Below are 14,364 nucleotides of genomic sequence, written 5' to 3' on the forward strand. Positions count from 1 at the left end.
GGGAAGGAACTCACTTTCACAAGCGCATGAGAATAAAGATGACTCGTGTACATAGCAGGGTATGTGACTCGCTTTAAGCTTTACAGCTGGATCAACAGCTGCATAAAAGTGATTGAGAGATGTTTAGATCATAACTAAGCCTACTGACGACAAGCGCCTTCTGGACATTTTTAGATGCATGAACATGAAGCGCAGACTGCTTAATCGTTAGGTTCAGGAAAAAAAAAAGAGTTGAGTCTCTTCCAAGCCTATCTTTTACATTTAAAGAACAATTCTGAATAATCCCATCTGCTGACTGGATCAGTAGTGTCCTAGTAAATAATGCTTCACTGATACATTTGCTAAAAGTGCCATAGTGTCAGTTTTCTTCTTGCCCCAGCTTAACACCTTCACTTCAAAGTGAAGATTAAGAGTGTCAAATACAAACTTGTCAAAAAACACAATTTCAGAGGTCAAAATGCTATGCTGATCTTTACAAGATGATGTTTAAACAGGATTACATTTTGGATTCATAGCCTAGAAAGAGCCAGCTATACTGATGATACTTACTTTAAATCAAAGAAAACCTGGCCACTGAAATATTTTTGGTGAAGAGCAGCTTTGTGCAATTCACACTCCCCAGATATAGTCTGCAAAGGTGTCTGCTCACTTTTATTTTTTTAAAATCCTTGCAAATGGTTTCAGTCCTCAAAGAAAAGTCTCTGCCTTGTAATGAAAGGAAAAAGAAGTCTAGTTGGTTATTTTATGTGTAACTGCAGAAATTCAACCATGTTTCATGTCTGTATGCCATCCACTTCAAGTATTTAGTATGCTTAGTCAGCACCTATGTGAATACCTCTGAGACTTATGGTGGGAGTTTGCAAATGTTAAAACAAAAGCATCACCACACTTACAGAGAGCACCATGTACTTACTTGCTGTACCATTTAAAATTCTTATTAAAATATACAGAGAAGAAAATTATACAAAAGTCTTAGTGTAATTGTTTTAATGCTTACATTTTTTTTTCTGTGTGTTACAAACTTGGGAGACTATCTGGTTTATTTAAGAAAATACAAGGTAAAAGGACATTAGCTCAGGCCTTTCACAGTATACTCTGTACTGGAACAGATAGCATATATGTCCCAATCATTAGTTCAGGTAGCATACAAAATGCACAGTTGAGTTCTAGGATGTCTGGCTGGAGTGATTTCTTCATGCTCTCTTTTCAAAGCTAAATTCATATTGTTTAATAAAATTTTTAAAAATGGGATCTACATTAAGGCACAAGTGCAGATTATTCAAAATATTCAAATCTGGCTCCCTACGAAAAATACGGGGTGGAAAAAAGAAAGACCACATACAAGAAAACACTAAGGGAAAGAGTTTGAAGGAAAGCCACATGATCAGGAATCACGATCATAATAATTTTATAGACTGTTACAGCACATTTTTTGCTCTAAGCTGCACAGAAGACAAACTCATGCTAGGACAAAGGGCACTTGATACAGTCCTTCTCCTTAGGAGAAGAAAGACTGACAATCATACATACTAATAACCAAACACAATTTGCCAAGTTAGAAATGACAGTCCCTGGTAGAAATTAGGGTTATTTTTGACAAGTTAAGTACCCATAGAATTAGCAAGGTCAGACTAATAATTACTGATAGATGTGAAGAGATTCAAGTAGAAAAAGCCCTGAGTATGAGACCGGACAAAACTGGCGTTGACCAGTGAACAGCCAAAAAACCAGAGCAAAACCCCCAGCCCGCTAGTTACATTTCACATTGCGGGCATTTTTTTCCTAATACAGTAATGATTAATTGCGTGGAAATAAAGTGTACAGCAGTCTTCTTTAAACATGTTACAGACATAACCCTGATTTTATTTTTTTTTTTTTACAAGGTATCTGCAGATACTATTGCCGATTAACTGTGGATGCTTCTTACTTAATCCTTTTTACAGCCTGATCTACTACTCCAGTCTCAAGTGAGGCTACTAAAGAAGGTATCTTCCCTATAGAATTTCTGCTGGAGGTATGGCCCATTCTTATAATATGGCTGAATGACTCCCAATGGCTCTGTTCTACTAAGTTTAAAAAGCAATAGGCAAATTTCTGCAGAAACCTCCTAAGTGAAATGCATTAAGGTGTAGTGTAGTATTATAAAACTGGATACTGTCTACTTAGCATTCTGTACATCTTACAGCCCATATAGAGTCACTTGCTGAAAATCTGACTTGGAAAACATGAAATTTAATGCTTTAACTGGAGCAATGCAAATTAATAGCATCCTTCACATGGAATCACGTGGACTATTCTATGTTTACCAATATAAGACATCATTACAATTTGCAAGCTTCACTGACTAATTTCATTGCATGCGAATAAATATGTACAGTTGAGGTATAAGAGCCTTAATCAGTGTCTTGAACAGTCTTTCTATAAACACATATCAATTCTCCAAGTCAGTAAGCCGTCTGTCTACAACTTCGTCTTTTGTTTTTAATTCTGTATGCAGACAGGATCTATGAGGAATGCTAGCAAAGACATATTCAGCTAGAACTTAGAGATTAAGTACCTAGTTAATTTTTCTGTCCTCCCCAAACAAAACCCTTCAGGCAGGATATTGTATTATTGTACTGGACCTAAATATTACGTAAGTATGAAGCTTAAGCTTTGTCCCAGATTCCCAGATAATTAGGTAAATGTAAGGAAAAAAATGAGGAAAAAATATCCTGTCCAAGGAACATTAACACTTAGGAGCAGCAAAAAAAAAAAAAAAAAAGGTTTTAAGGTTTTTCATGTGATTACTGTGATTCTTTTAGTTATCATCATCCTCCTCCTCTTCAATGGGTTCTCGTAGACCTTCACTCTGACGACTTTTTCCAGCCATTTCTAATAAGGCCTGAGCCTCAGGATCTACATCCAGGATACTCTTCTTACCTTTGGTCTTCAAAACAAAATAAAATATAGTCAATTTAAAATGTCATTATGAATGAATCAGTGTCAGGCTATAAGAAAGAGACATACTCAAAAGTCCACAAGTAATCTGGTTAGCAAGCTTGTCACAATGAAGCAAATATACTTTCCAAGTAAGGCATTTAAGATTCACTGGGATACATCAAGCTATTTTTATTGCTGCAGTTACACAGATAGTCATAAACTTTTCCTAAGATGACAGTGAACTATTTCAAGTTTATTCAGGTTACAAGCCAGCCAGAACATCCTGGTTAACCTGACCTCAGTTTGAAGTGCAGATGTGAACTTTTTTATGAAGAAGAGATTCTATTACATTTCAATGCTTTTCGTAAACAATTTGTTCTGTTTCTATTTAGAGATATGTGTTCACTGAACAGACAGGGCACATGAATTTAGCGTAAAAAGAAATAAAAATTAAAAAAACCAATCGCCAAGCTGTGCAGAGCAGACAGTTTAATAAGAGAATAAATTACAGGGACAGAGGAGACCGGAAAGAAGTCTCCTACTCATTCCCAGAAATAAACCAAGTGCAGAAAAACTAGCATAAATCTATTTACATAAATTTACTGTAAAACAATAGTAAATTTAAAGTTACTGATAAAGACATCTTTTGGGTTCTCTTCCTGAACTACAGATTAGGCTTTACTTGTGAGCTTCCAGTGCTTGCTTTCTGTTTTACAAACACTGGGTTTTACTGAACCCCTCCAAGGAGGTTCCTCCTGGACACCATTCCTCAATATCAGAAAGGCCTTTTGAAATTCAGAATAAAGTACAGCTCTTCTGACTCTCATTTCATGGATCCTGATGTTATTTCTTGTTGGCACCCTCAATAATTCCGCTACTGTTTTGCCATTTACTTGCTACAAAATATATGGCATCACAGGGCCCATTAAAGAAAACATTATCCATTACAATGAAGAGACAGTGTTTAATCAGAAAACTGCGACTGCAAGTTTTGGATTTGCATCTCCCGTTCCAATCAGGACACAATTTCACAGGTTTCAATTTTGTTCACCTACCCCTGCGCTTTCAGGGAGGTCTCCCACTGCCCAAACTTCCATGGCATCCAGTGTGAAATCCTCTTTAGCTGACAGCTGGGGACTGTTGTAGGTGGTACATCGAGGTTTTGCTTTACTGTGTCCCTTCCCATAGTCACTGTCTACCCAGAGTCCGAAGTAACCATGTTGTCCACCCATACCCTGTGAACCAAAGCAGCACACTAAACACTTGCTGCACGTGTAAAACAGACTGGGCAAGTTATGAAACCTGGAGTATAAACTGCTATTTTCAGTATTTATGCCACACTTCTACAGATAGGTGAAAAAGGGTATTCTGAGTGAACCCGGGCTTCTGTACCCAAATCCAGTATTCCTGAAGACAAACAAGAATTTACTTGACTGATACTGCCCTCCCTCTATGCTTTACAGAACACCAGTATCTGCAAGCACTTCAGCTGCATCTTGTGCCAGAAATTTAGCTCGCTGGCTTTTGTTTATTAACAGTTCCATTTTAAACAGGGTGAAGGTGCTCAGTTTTGCTGCCTCTTTTCCTTTTAGAAAAGTATCTACAGGAACAAATAATGTAATTTGATGTTGTTTGCTTTCTTTGAAGCAAATTTACTCCAGACTGCTGCAATTCCCAAAGTTACGGGCACATAATGCCACAAAACTGTAAGGCACTTTTCAAAATAGGCAATGTGTTGTAGCTCTGTAGAAACTCCTCTGCATCTGGAGGGCTCATTCATGGACCTGAGTAAAAGGACCTTCTGCCACTCTAATTACACAACAGCAGCAGTCTACATGCAACTCTTGTACTCTAATTCTGTTGGGCTTTCTCAGCCTTCCATAATTTAAAAAGCAGTTAGTGTGGCAGTGAGAACAGCCTGTGGAAGGATCCTCAATTACATAGATCAGCTAGCTTGTGCTGCTTCAGTGATGTGGATACATGCAGTCAATTCTTCCAGACAGCAGGGAGTACTGCTAGAAGGGTTTCCGTGATAACCAAACTTGGCAAAAAGATTTCTTCCCAGACCTCCATAAATCTAGCCTCCATAAAGCCCACCTCCTTGGGTCAGACACAAATAAATTCCACCTTAGTTGATTGAGTACTTCAATATACATATCAACTGTAAAGAAAAGCATAGGCTCTAGCAGTACTGTAAGCGGTTCTCCATCATTATCCATAGTTCACACTTTACATTGACGCTTTACCGCAAAAAAAGAAAAAAAATCCTCCTACTAGAAGTGTGGCACAAATAGCACAGAGAAGGGATGAAAACTTCCTCAGAGAGTAACAAGTGAAATACATCTGCTCACAGTAACAGAAGCAAAAAACACGAAACACTTCCAAACACCAGCCACGAATCCAATTTCCAAATTGTCATTTCTTAATACTTACAAGTCCATTTGGCATTGTTTGTTGGCCGTGGTTCAAATACATGTAGTGGTCATTATACCCTGTGTATGTGTATACAGCAAGAGAGGGGAAAACAGAAAACAGAAAGCATCTGTTGTCACCTGTAAACAGAAAAGCACCTGAGGTCAGACAACTGGCCAAGCAATAACTTGCCTACAAATAGGATAGGAAAAAAATATTGAAGAAGTGCAGCTGAATAAATCAAAGACAGCAGCTGCAATCTCAGAAAGACAATACCTATCTCTAATCAAGATCTAGACCTATTGTTCATTCTCAGTTAACCCTGTGCAGGGTCACAGAAATCAATGTGATTATATGGCTGTGACCAAGGGCAGAGTCAGGTGCATGACTAGTACATTACATTACTGTGTAAGGGTACAGCTATCACAGGGTTGCATTCTATCTATCATCTAAAGCTGGCCAACAGCTAGACCCGTACAAACTGATACGAGTACAGACACCCTTAGTTCTGACTATACTGATATATAGATCAGTTTAGGGTCAATGATTTAGAGTACAATTTTCATTATGCTCAGTTTGGTATTCAGAGGGACCTGTGGTGTGATTGTCTAGTACGCTACACGTTTTATTCTATCAGGAAAAAATACAAGGAAAGTGTTGTGTAATTGATGTGACATAACATTATATTAACTAACTGACTGAAGTGGTAATTATCAAATACTAATTAAGTATAGGAATTGAGTTTTTAATGTAGCAAGAGCGAAGATTCCCAGCAGGACAGATTATCCAGAGTCCATAATTTTTCTTTTTGGAAAGCCATCACAAAAGTTCTTTCCAAAGAGTTACAAAAAAACCCTTTCTTCTCCCCGGAAATTTTACGGGAACAAAAAGTTTAGCCTGTCCAAAGGACCCTTTTGCTGCTGGATTTTAAAAGGGAAACAAAGACAGACATTTAGTGCACAAATGGCAACAGGAGGCTTAACCTGGTGTTTGGCTCGGCTGTTCTGAGATGGAAGATTGCCATCTGCTGGGCATGTTATTTAAACTCTTAATTCATCGTCTATGCTGTTTCCTTCATTTTCATGTCATTTTCAACCTATGCAGCTACAGGCGTTGATAGATTTCACTGGAAAAAAAATACTTGTTCCATGATCAATAAGTCTTGTAATTTTAAAAGTCTTATCAAATAACAGACAAACTGTAAACATTAATGAGTAATATGGCTGACTGGGTACAAAGCAGGAATAACTTAGCATGTATTTTATATTTTTCAAAAATGAGTGTTATTTTTGCCACAGGAAAATACACTTGGAAGTATAAGAAATACTGTGTGTCATGAAAGTAAAATGACAGTAGCCATTAAGTGGACAGGATTCTTGTACCTGTACAGAATAGGCAATGTTCACCAGAGCCATGAGATACTAGAAAAAGAAAAGTGAGTTTTACCTTGAAACTGTGGCTTCACCTCCCAGGAGTGAGATGCAAACCCACCAAAGATATAACCATCCAAGTCCTTTAAGATCACTATGCAAGGACCTTTGTTCACTATATGCCCACATAACTGTGAAAAGCTTTCTCCATGAAGCCTAGAAGAAAATAAAAGCCGCCACTTGTGCTGTAGCTCTGCAGGCAGATGGGAGTTGATGTATATGATGGATGGGATGTCAAAGAGACTGACAAGTCCTCTTCCTTTGATGCCTTTGCAGCCTGGAACCAGGTTGAGTATGTCTTTGGTTTGGTCTGGGAGAGAATGGAGAACATGGAGGCCTTGCCTGATAACAACACTGAGGAAAACTGAGACCTGTGGAACTCGGTACACCCAATCCTCAATGACACTTTCATCAAAATTTGTCTCCATCAGCTGAGGACCCACAGGTTTTGTTCCATCTAAATAATAAGACACACAGGAACAGTAGTAAACCTCCCAGTCCGTAACTTCCCTCCAGAAAATAATCAGTTGATTTTTAAGTGTAAACACAATATTCCATTATTTTAATGGACATGAAACCACATACAAAAGGAGGCAGAGACAGTCAAGCGTCAACTACATTGAACAGATGCATCCACAGAACTGAGAAATATTTGCCTGTAACATCCATTGGTTGGGCTGCCATAATTAAGAAACATAGACTCCTGGTTACAACATACGAGATGTTCTTTGCAAGACAGCAAAATCTACTATTACAACAATGCAAAGGTAATCCTATGCTTTGCAAAAGGACATACAGTCATAAATACACGTACATGCATCTAAATGCCTGTCACCTGCAAGTCAGGTATTTGTAAAACAGACATGTTCCATAACAAATAGTTTTGCATGTCCACTTAAACCAGGACTTCAACCCAAAGTTCTCCTGAATTTAGGGGAGAAAGATGGTAAGGTAAAATAAATAAAATCCCCAAATCATTCGCAAAGCACTAGCTTTGAAATACTGGTCTCACCATTTAAATTCAAAGATAGGACCCAAAAAGAAAAATTCTTGTGAGATCAGTGATTACGTGAGCTCTGTGCCATTCTGGGATATACTACATTAGTGCTACTTACCTGCAAGCTTCAATTCTGATAGTAGCTGAGAAGCCAGAGCCTTTATTCCACTTGCAGAATCCCTAGTATTCTCCAAATTCCAACCTTTCAGTTCCTTCCTGTAGCTCAGTACATGGACTACAGACATGATCAGGTCCTCTGTGAACTTAGAAGGTTAAAACATCACCATTTTGGCATGTCTTAAATTGCCAAGAGCTTCAAAGGACTTTCTGAAAATAAAGTCAAGTAGTACTGATGCTGTAATCCCAATGGCAGAAACATCTCTTCTCATGATGAGTCAGAAATAACAGAAATGCTGTTTCAGTGTCATAGGTCTTGAAAAGTATCCTTTTTCAAGACATTTTGTAAATGTTACTTCACAAAGCAGCTCTATAAAATATGGCATGAAAGAGGGAGGGGAGGTCCAAATTTTGCAGTGGTAGGAGCTGCTAATGAATTACTGTTTTGTGAGGTCCCACTCTTCCACCTTGCTAGCTACGTATTTAATTCACACATCTACCCTGCAACGAAAGCTCTAGAAAGCATTTTGCTCAGTTCCCCGAAGCACCAGCCACACCACAACCCTTGCTGGCTCTTAATACAGCCAGTCTCTGCACCCTTTAGAGTGAGCCTGTGAACTATCAGACAAATCAGTCAGCATGCTCCCCAAAATCCAGATCCTGGTTCTCAAAGTAGCCAAGTCAGCATGGAAAAGCCCACAGCTGAAATGGTCGTCTCATATAACCTGGTTTGCCTACACTGTTCGTCTCAGATCAGCAAGTCAGTGGTAAAGACATTAAAAAACCACAAAAATCAGAAATCCCTGTTCTGAATCTTGTGCTCTAAAGATTACCTTCAAATTACCCACCCATCTCTGTTCTCTTACCGTCCCCCCAACACACATTTAACTGCCTGTTTACCTCGTGGATTTGTTTGCCCTTCACAGGCCCTTCTGTCTTGGAGATCATTCTCATTATTATGGTAATCTTCTCATCTGCATTCCCTTTTAAGAGATTTGACATAAAAATTACAAACTGCTCCTTAGCAATCTGTTCACTCAGTCCAGACGATTTCCCAGGCAGGTCAATACTTTTCATTCCGTTGTATAACCGAACAGTCATTTGCTCTGGTAATGGCTCCCGCATATACGCCTACAATGAGAAAAAGAGCAAAGAACATGTTTTAACAATTAAGAATAACTAATATATTCCAGATAATCTGTGCTGAGATATACCGCTATGAATGAAGGATTTCAATACCAAGTATCTACTATCAGCAACAAACTTTTGTCAAAGGACTGCTTTTCCAACAGAAAAAAAATCTATTTTTAGAGTATCTCCTTTCCAATACAATTTAGTGATTTAAGTTGATACTGTTTTTCTACAAATGCCATGGACTTAAAAAATCCCAGTGCTGTAAAGTGCTCACAGGATATTAGCAAAGGCTTTCTGTATGATAACTCTGTTGTAAAAGTTTACAACTCTGCCAGTTCAACATTTAAAATTGTGTTTTAACCCTGCTTTTGACAGTGGAGCTCACAGAGACTTACAAAGAGAAAGTAAAGTTTTTTCCATAGCTCAGTTTTGACCTCAAGTCAGTGCAGGCAATGTGTTTAACCCTAGTGCACACGTAGAAACAATTCTGAGAAGTTTCCCTCTGCATAGCAACATCTAATTCAAGCACAGAACAAAACTGAGATCACTTGATTTTTATAAGGCATCCCTGATGTTAAGACAGTCGAAATCAAAACTTATGCATCTAAATTGCACGACTGGCCCTTTGAATTGAAATCTAAGTGGTATACATCATCACACACCACAACACTGTGGGAAAGATCTGACTCTGGATTCAAGAAACTTTCACAGTGTTCAAGATAATCACACGATTTAAAAATAAATAATCTAAAATACATCCATACACTAGGACATGATTACACTGTCTTCACTGCGCAAAGCTCTGTGCATAACATGCTGAACACCTGACTTGACTCTTCTATACAGGAGTGTAGCCCAGTGGGGGCCATGCTGAAATCAATGGAGCTCCACCTGCGTAAAAGCACTCCAGCTCCATTCAGTGGAGCTGCTATTATTACCAGCCTACTGCTGGCTCAATACCACTCCTATTGAAGCCACCAGGGCCGTTCCTATTTCGTGTTAATGGCTGTTGCTGTGCATATAGGGTGAGATCCAATATGCCAAGCTCTACCCTGCTTTTGTTGACGTCAGTGGTAAAACTCCCATTGATTTCAGCAGAAGCAGAATTAGCAGCCACAGTCTTGCACGTTAGAGTGCTTCATATTGAGGGAGGGACAGTCACAGGGGGTACAGCTGCCTTTAAGAGGCTTTCTAAAAGTGCTAAATGAGCCTGAAGTGAGACAAACAGCAGGGAACATAATTAAAAACACTATACTCAAGAGCTTTTTACTTCACACTGCAGTATTACCTACCTACTTCCTACCTGTTCCCACCCACCACTAACTTTTTTGTACTGTTTTGTTATGCTTATAGCTATTTCAATGAGTAGATCTGGGGCGTGAAAGAGGAGGACTGTAAAAAGGGAGGCTTTAATAAACAACTAACAAACTCGCACCTCTGACAGTTTAGAATCCTTGTCTTAAATGGCTTCAAGAAAGTGTCTAGAGATACCTGCTCTACCTGCTTTCCAAGCTATGCAGTGCAGTCTGCTCTGGTCCAGAAGCTATGTAGTTTCCTTTTAGTAAAGCACTGAGCCTAAGCAGAGTACATGAGGTTATGTTTGGGGCCTCGTCAATGTTACCAGACTCTTGCTAGATCAAATCAGCCACGTATCAATCTAGCTCAGGCATGAGCATAGACACCTACGAGGCAGGCATGCCATTGCAATAGTCCCTGCCCTAAGGAATTAGGCACCCACAGACAGTCTTTCAAAAGATTTTAATTTAAGTTGGCAAACAAAAAGGCAGGAAGGGAAAAGACAAATGTTCAAACGTCACATTCATCTAGGGGCAAAGCTAGAAGGAGAACTTCTTCCAGGTCCCAATCAAATAACAGACACCAAGGACCAGGTTCTTGGACGTATTAGGGCTGAAAAGCTGGGCAGCAGCAACACTTTTTCCAAGCTGGTGATAACTCGAACAGCCAGGCTGGAGCAAGGCTAATGCTGGTCTGTACGCAGATGCATCGCTCAATACCTTAAAATAACCTGCTTCTTCCGTGGAGTTTTAATTTGATGCCATTAACTTCGTAACTTACATAAAAAAGCAGTTTTAGTACTACATTCATTTGGCCACTTGGTTCCTGCCTAACTGAAGTTATCAAGTATTGCAACGAATCATTTTCCTCTTCTTTCTTGATTGGAAAATGAATGCACAGTTAATCAGAAAGCGTAACGTATGTTAATTAACTAAAACAGGGAGCCACAGCTTAATCAAGCAAAATTGAATTATCTCCTTTTAATGCAAGTGAAAAGATCAGAGATGGTGATGCAATTGAGGGAGAAAGATATAACCAAATACAAACTGACTTTGTGACAATTTCTCAAGAAAATCTGTAAATAATCACACACTATAGACTCCAGGGGGAAGAATATTCTTCCCATTTTTCAGGTTTCTGTAAAAATATTTTCATATGTCCCAACTTACTTCAGAATCAGGAAAGCTGCGAATTGACCCAACAGTGCAATTTAAGAGAGAAATACAAACCTGAAAGTCACTACCCATGTTAAACTGTAAGGAAAAGGTTAAATATCCATCCTGCCCCAAAACATTAAGTATTAAATTGAGACGAGCAATCCCTAAAAAGTAACTATTGCCCCATCTTTAGTTTCTTTCTGTAATTATGTCCAATGCACTTCATTCCACATATATCAGGAATAATAGATTGTCTTGCCTGTAGTGCTGCCAGAGTCACAGTTTTCTTTGTAGCTTTGCCATTTTTTGCTCCAGCTGAGCCACTTGATCCTGATAAGGTATCAAATACTCCATCAATGTCAGACTGCTCCTCAGGAAGAAATCTGGAAAGGTGATTCTGATAGGCATTGCTTTCTGCATTTCCCATCTTTTCAACCTGAAGCAAAGGAAAAGGAATAAACAAAACCCCAGTAAACACAGAAAGGTATCACAAAGGCCATGAAAGACATCTCAAGCAGACTAACATACCAGTGCAAGTTTTATAAGAAGAGCAAATCACTAGCCTTCTAGGAAACTATTAAAGCTACTGGTTAGTCTCTGTATTCACTGAGACTTAATGAACTTGAAGAACATCCGTGAACAGTAACTGTACTTTAAAAAATGACAATCTGCCAGCTCTTTGCTAAAGATACCCTGTCTGCTAATTCAAACCCCATTCAAGTCTCATCAGATGGAAAAACCAATGTGATTTAATGATTAAATGAGCTTGTACGAAGTGACTGTGAGTCTGTCAGCTGGAATACATCAATAACATGAAGGGAATAGCCTGGTGATGGATTATTTATGACAGATTATGCTACATCTTTCTGATGCATTAATGGACTGAAGCAAAGTCTGCCAATAATATGTGGTACTAAAACAGCATCACTGTAAAGTCTCTGAAGATGACATGAGAATGTTTTTTCTAAGGAGGCAATATAAAAATCATTCAAAAAGCTGCCAAGAAACACAGTAACAAAAACATCTAGGAAGATGACTCAAGACCCATCAAAACCACACAGCTTCATATGAAGTCAGTAAATTGTTGAGAGCTGGTACCCACAGAATTAAGGGGGAGGGCTGGTTTGGGGTTGGTTTGTTTATTTTATACATTTAATGGTACAACTATGATTTCTCTCACTGTCCCAGGATTCACCTGCGTTATGGAGACTAATTTTTCAGTGTTGTCTGGGCCACATGCTCTGGCTTTCTCCCTGGAGCAGCACAGCACGGACCGAACAGTGCCACAGTAGGGCCTGAAATCCCAAATTCCACCATGACCACAATGACAGTCACCGCCGTAAACGGCCTTCCCATCTATCTAGGGTAGACATGCTCCTGGGGTGACAACAGAAAAATGGTAAGACGCAGAGTAAAACATCCTTTCGTGGGTTTTTTTCCACAAATTCCACGTCCTTTCTAGCACCTCACTTTTGGTTCGGGATTCCCAGTTCCACAGAAATCTGTTTTTGCAGACAAGCCCATCACACAGCCCTTCGGCAGCCTCAGAAGGACTCTTTGTTTAGCCTAATCCAATCTTTCTGTCCTTAACTGATGCTGACTTTGATAAACAACTGTACATAAGAGGCTGGGTTGGGCTTCTTTACCTTCACTGACCAGTACAGGCCCAAAAGCCTTGTTTGCCTGTGAGGAAGATGTCGATCGTGGGGGTGAACACCAAAGGGTTAATGGAAACGACTGTGGCCTGGAAGACAAACCGTGAAGGCATTATTAATTCAAGCAGCTAGCCGCTGGAGAAGGGGGGTCCTTGACGCCTCTCCCTCCGCCCGGGGAAGCAGAAGCCGGGGGGGTCCCGCCGTGGCAGGGCCGCCTGGCGGGGCTGTCCGCGGCAGCAGCCCGGCTGCGGGGCCGAGGCCCGGCGCTGACACACCGCTCTCCCCGCACCGGCGCGAGGGCGGGATCGGTGCAGGGCCGGGCAAAAGGCTTCGCGGTTTGCCATTTTTTCCGGTTTATTTCCCGGTGTGTTTACCCCATCCCTCCCCCCCCGGCCGGCAACAGCCCTGGCGCCCCCCCTCCCCGCGCCCATCGGCGTGAGGCGAGAGACCCCTGCTCCGGGGCGAGGCGGCACAGCGGGCCCACCTCTCTGCTTACCGGCAGGGCACCCCCGGCCCGTCTCCGCCCCCCCGGACCGGCCCCTGGACTTTTACGCACGCCCCGGCGAACGGGGCCGGCGCCTGCCGGCGCCCGCAGACCGCCCAGCTGGGGCGGAGCGCGGCCGGGGCGGGCACGGGGCCGCGGCGGGGGATGGCGCCGCGTGGTGCCGCCCCTCAGGCGGCGGCGGGGAGGGAGCGGCGCTGTCGGCCCCGCGACGCGAAGGGGAGAGGCGGGCGGAGCCAGAGGCCGCTGTGAAAAGCGGTGAGGCGGAGGCCTGCGAGCTCCGGAGCCGAGCGAGGCCGCGGTGGCCTTCCTCCCTGAGGGGGCCTTCCTCCCTTGAGGGGGCCTTCCTCCCTTGAGGGGGCCTTCCTCCCTTGAGGGTGCCTTCCTCCCTTGAGGGGACCCTCCTCTCTGAGGGAGCCCTCCTCCCTTGAGGGTGCCTTCCTCCCTTGAGGGTGCCTTCCTCCCTTGAGGGTGCCTTCCTCCCTTGAGGGGACCCTCCTCCCTGAGGGTGCCTTCCTCCCTTGAGGGAGCCCTCCTCCCTTGAGGGAGCCCTCCTCCCTTGAGGGTGCCTTCCTCCCTTGAGGGTGCCTTCCTCCCTTGAGGGGACCCTCCTCCCTGAGGGTGCCTTCCTCCCTTGAGGGGACCCTCCTCCCTTGAGGGTGCCCTCCTCCCTTGAGGGTGCCCTCCTCCCTTGAGGGGACCCTCCTCCCTGAGGGTGCCTTCCTCCCTTGAGGGTGCCTTC

General features: G+C 41.8%; 1 protein-coding gene across 1 annotated transcript; it reads right to left on the reverse strand.

Moving 5' to 3' along the window:
* Window positions 1-998: 998 nt before the first annotated feature.
* On the reverse strand, window positions 999-13,632 carry MEAK7 (MTOR associated protein, eak-7 homolog). Its single transcript, XM_059824849.1, has 9 exons — window positions 13,617-13,632; window positions 13,112-13,209; window positions 11,725-11,901; window positions 8,779-9,009; window positions 7,880-8,024; window positions 6,781-7,221; window positions 5,356-5,474; window positions 3,978-4,157; window positions 999-2,929 (listed from the first exon to the last, which is right to left on the reverse strand). The coding sequence occupies exons 3-9, from the start codon at window positions 11,890-11,892 to the stop codon at window positions 2,801-2,803; spliced, it is 1,413 nt and encodes a 470-aa protein (XP_059680832.1). The 5' UTR covers window positions 11,893-11,901; window positions 13,112-13,209; window positions 13,617-13,632; the 3' UTR covers window positions 999-2,800.
* Between the last annotated feature and the right edge of the window lie 732 nt (window positions 13,633-14,364).

The sequence above is a fragment of the Gavia stellata genome, chromosome 15, assembly GCF_030936135.1.
Source record: "Gavia stellata isolate bGavSte3 chromosome 15, bGavSte3.hap2, whole genome shotgun sequence".
Taxonomy (NCBI): Eukaryota; Metazoa; Chordata; class Aves; order Gaviiformes; family Gaviidae; genus Gavia; species Gavia stellata.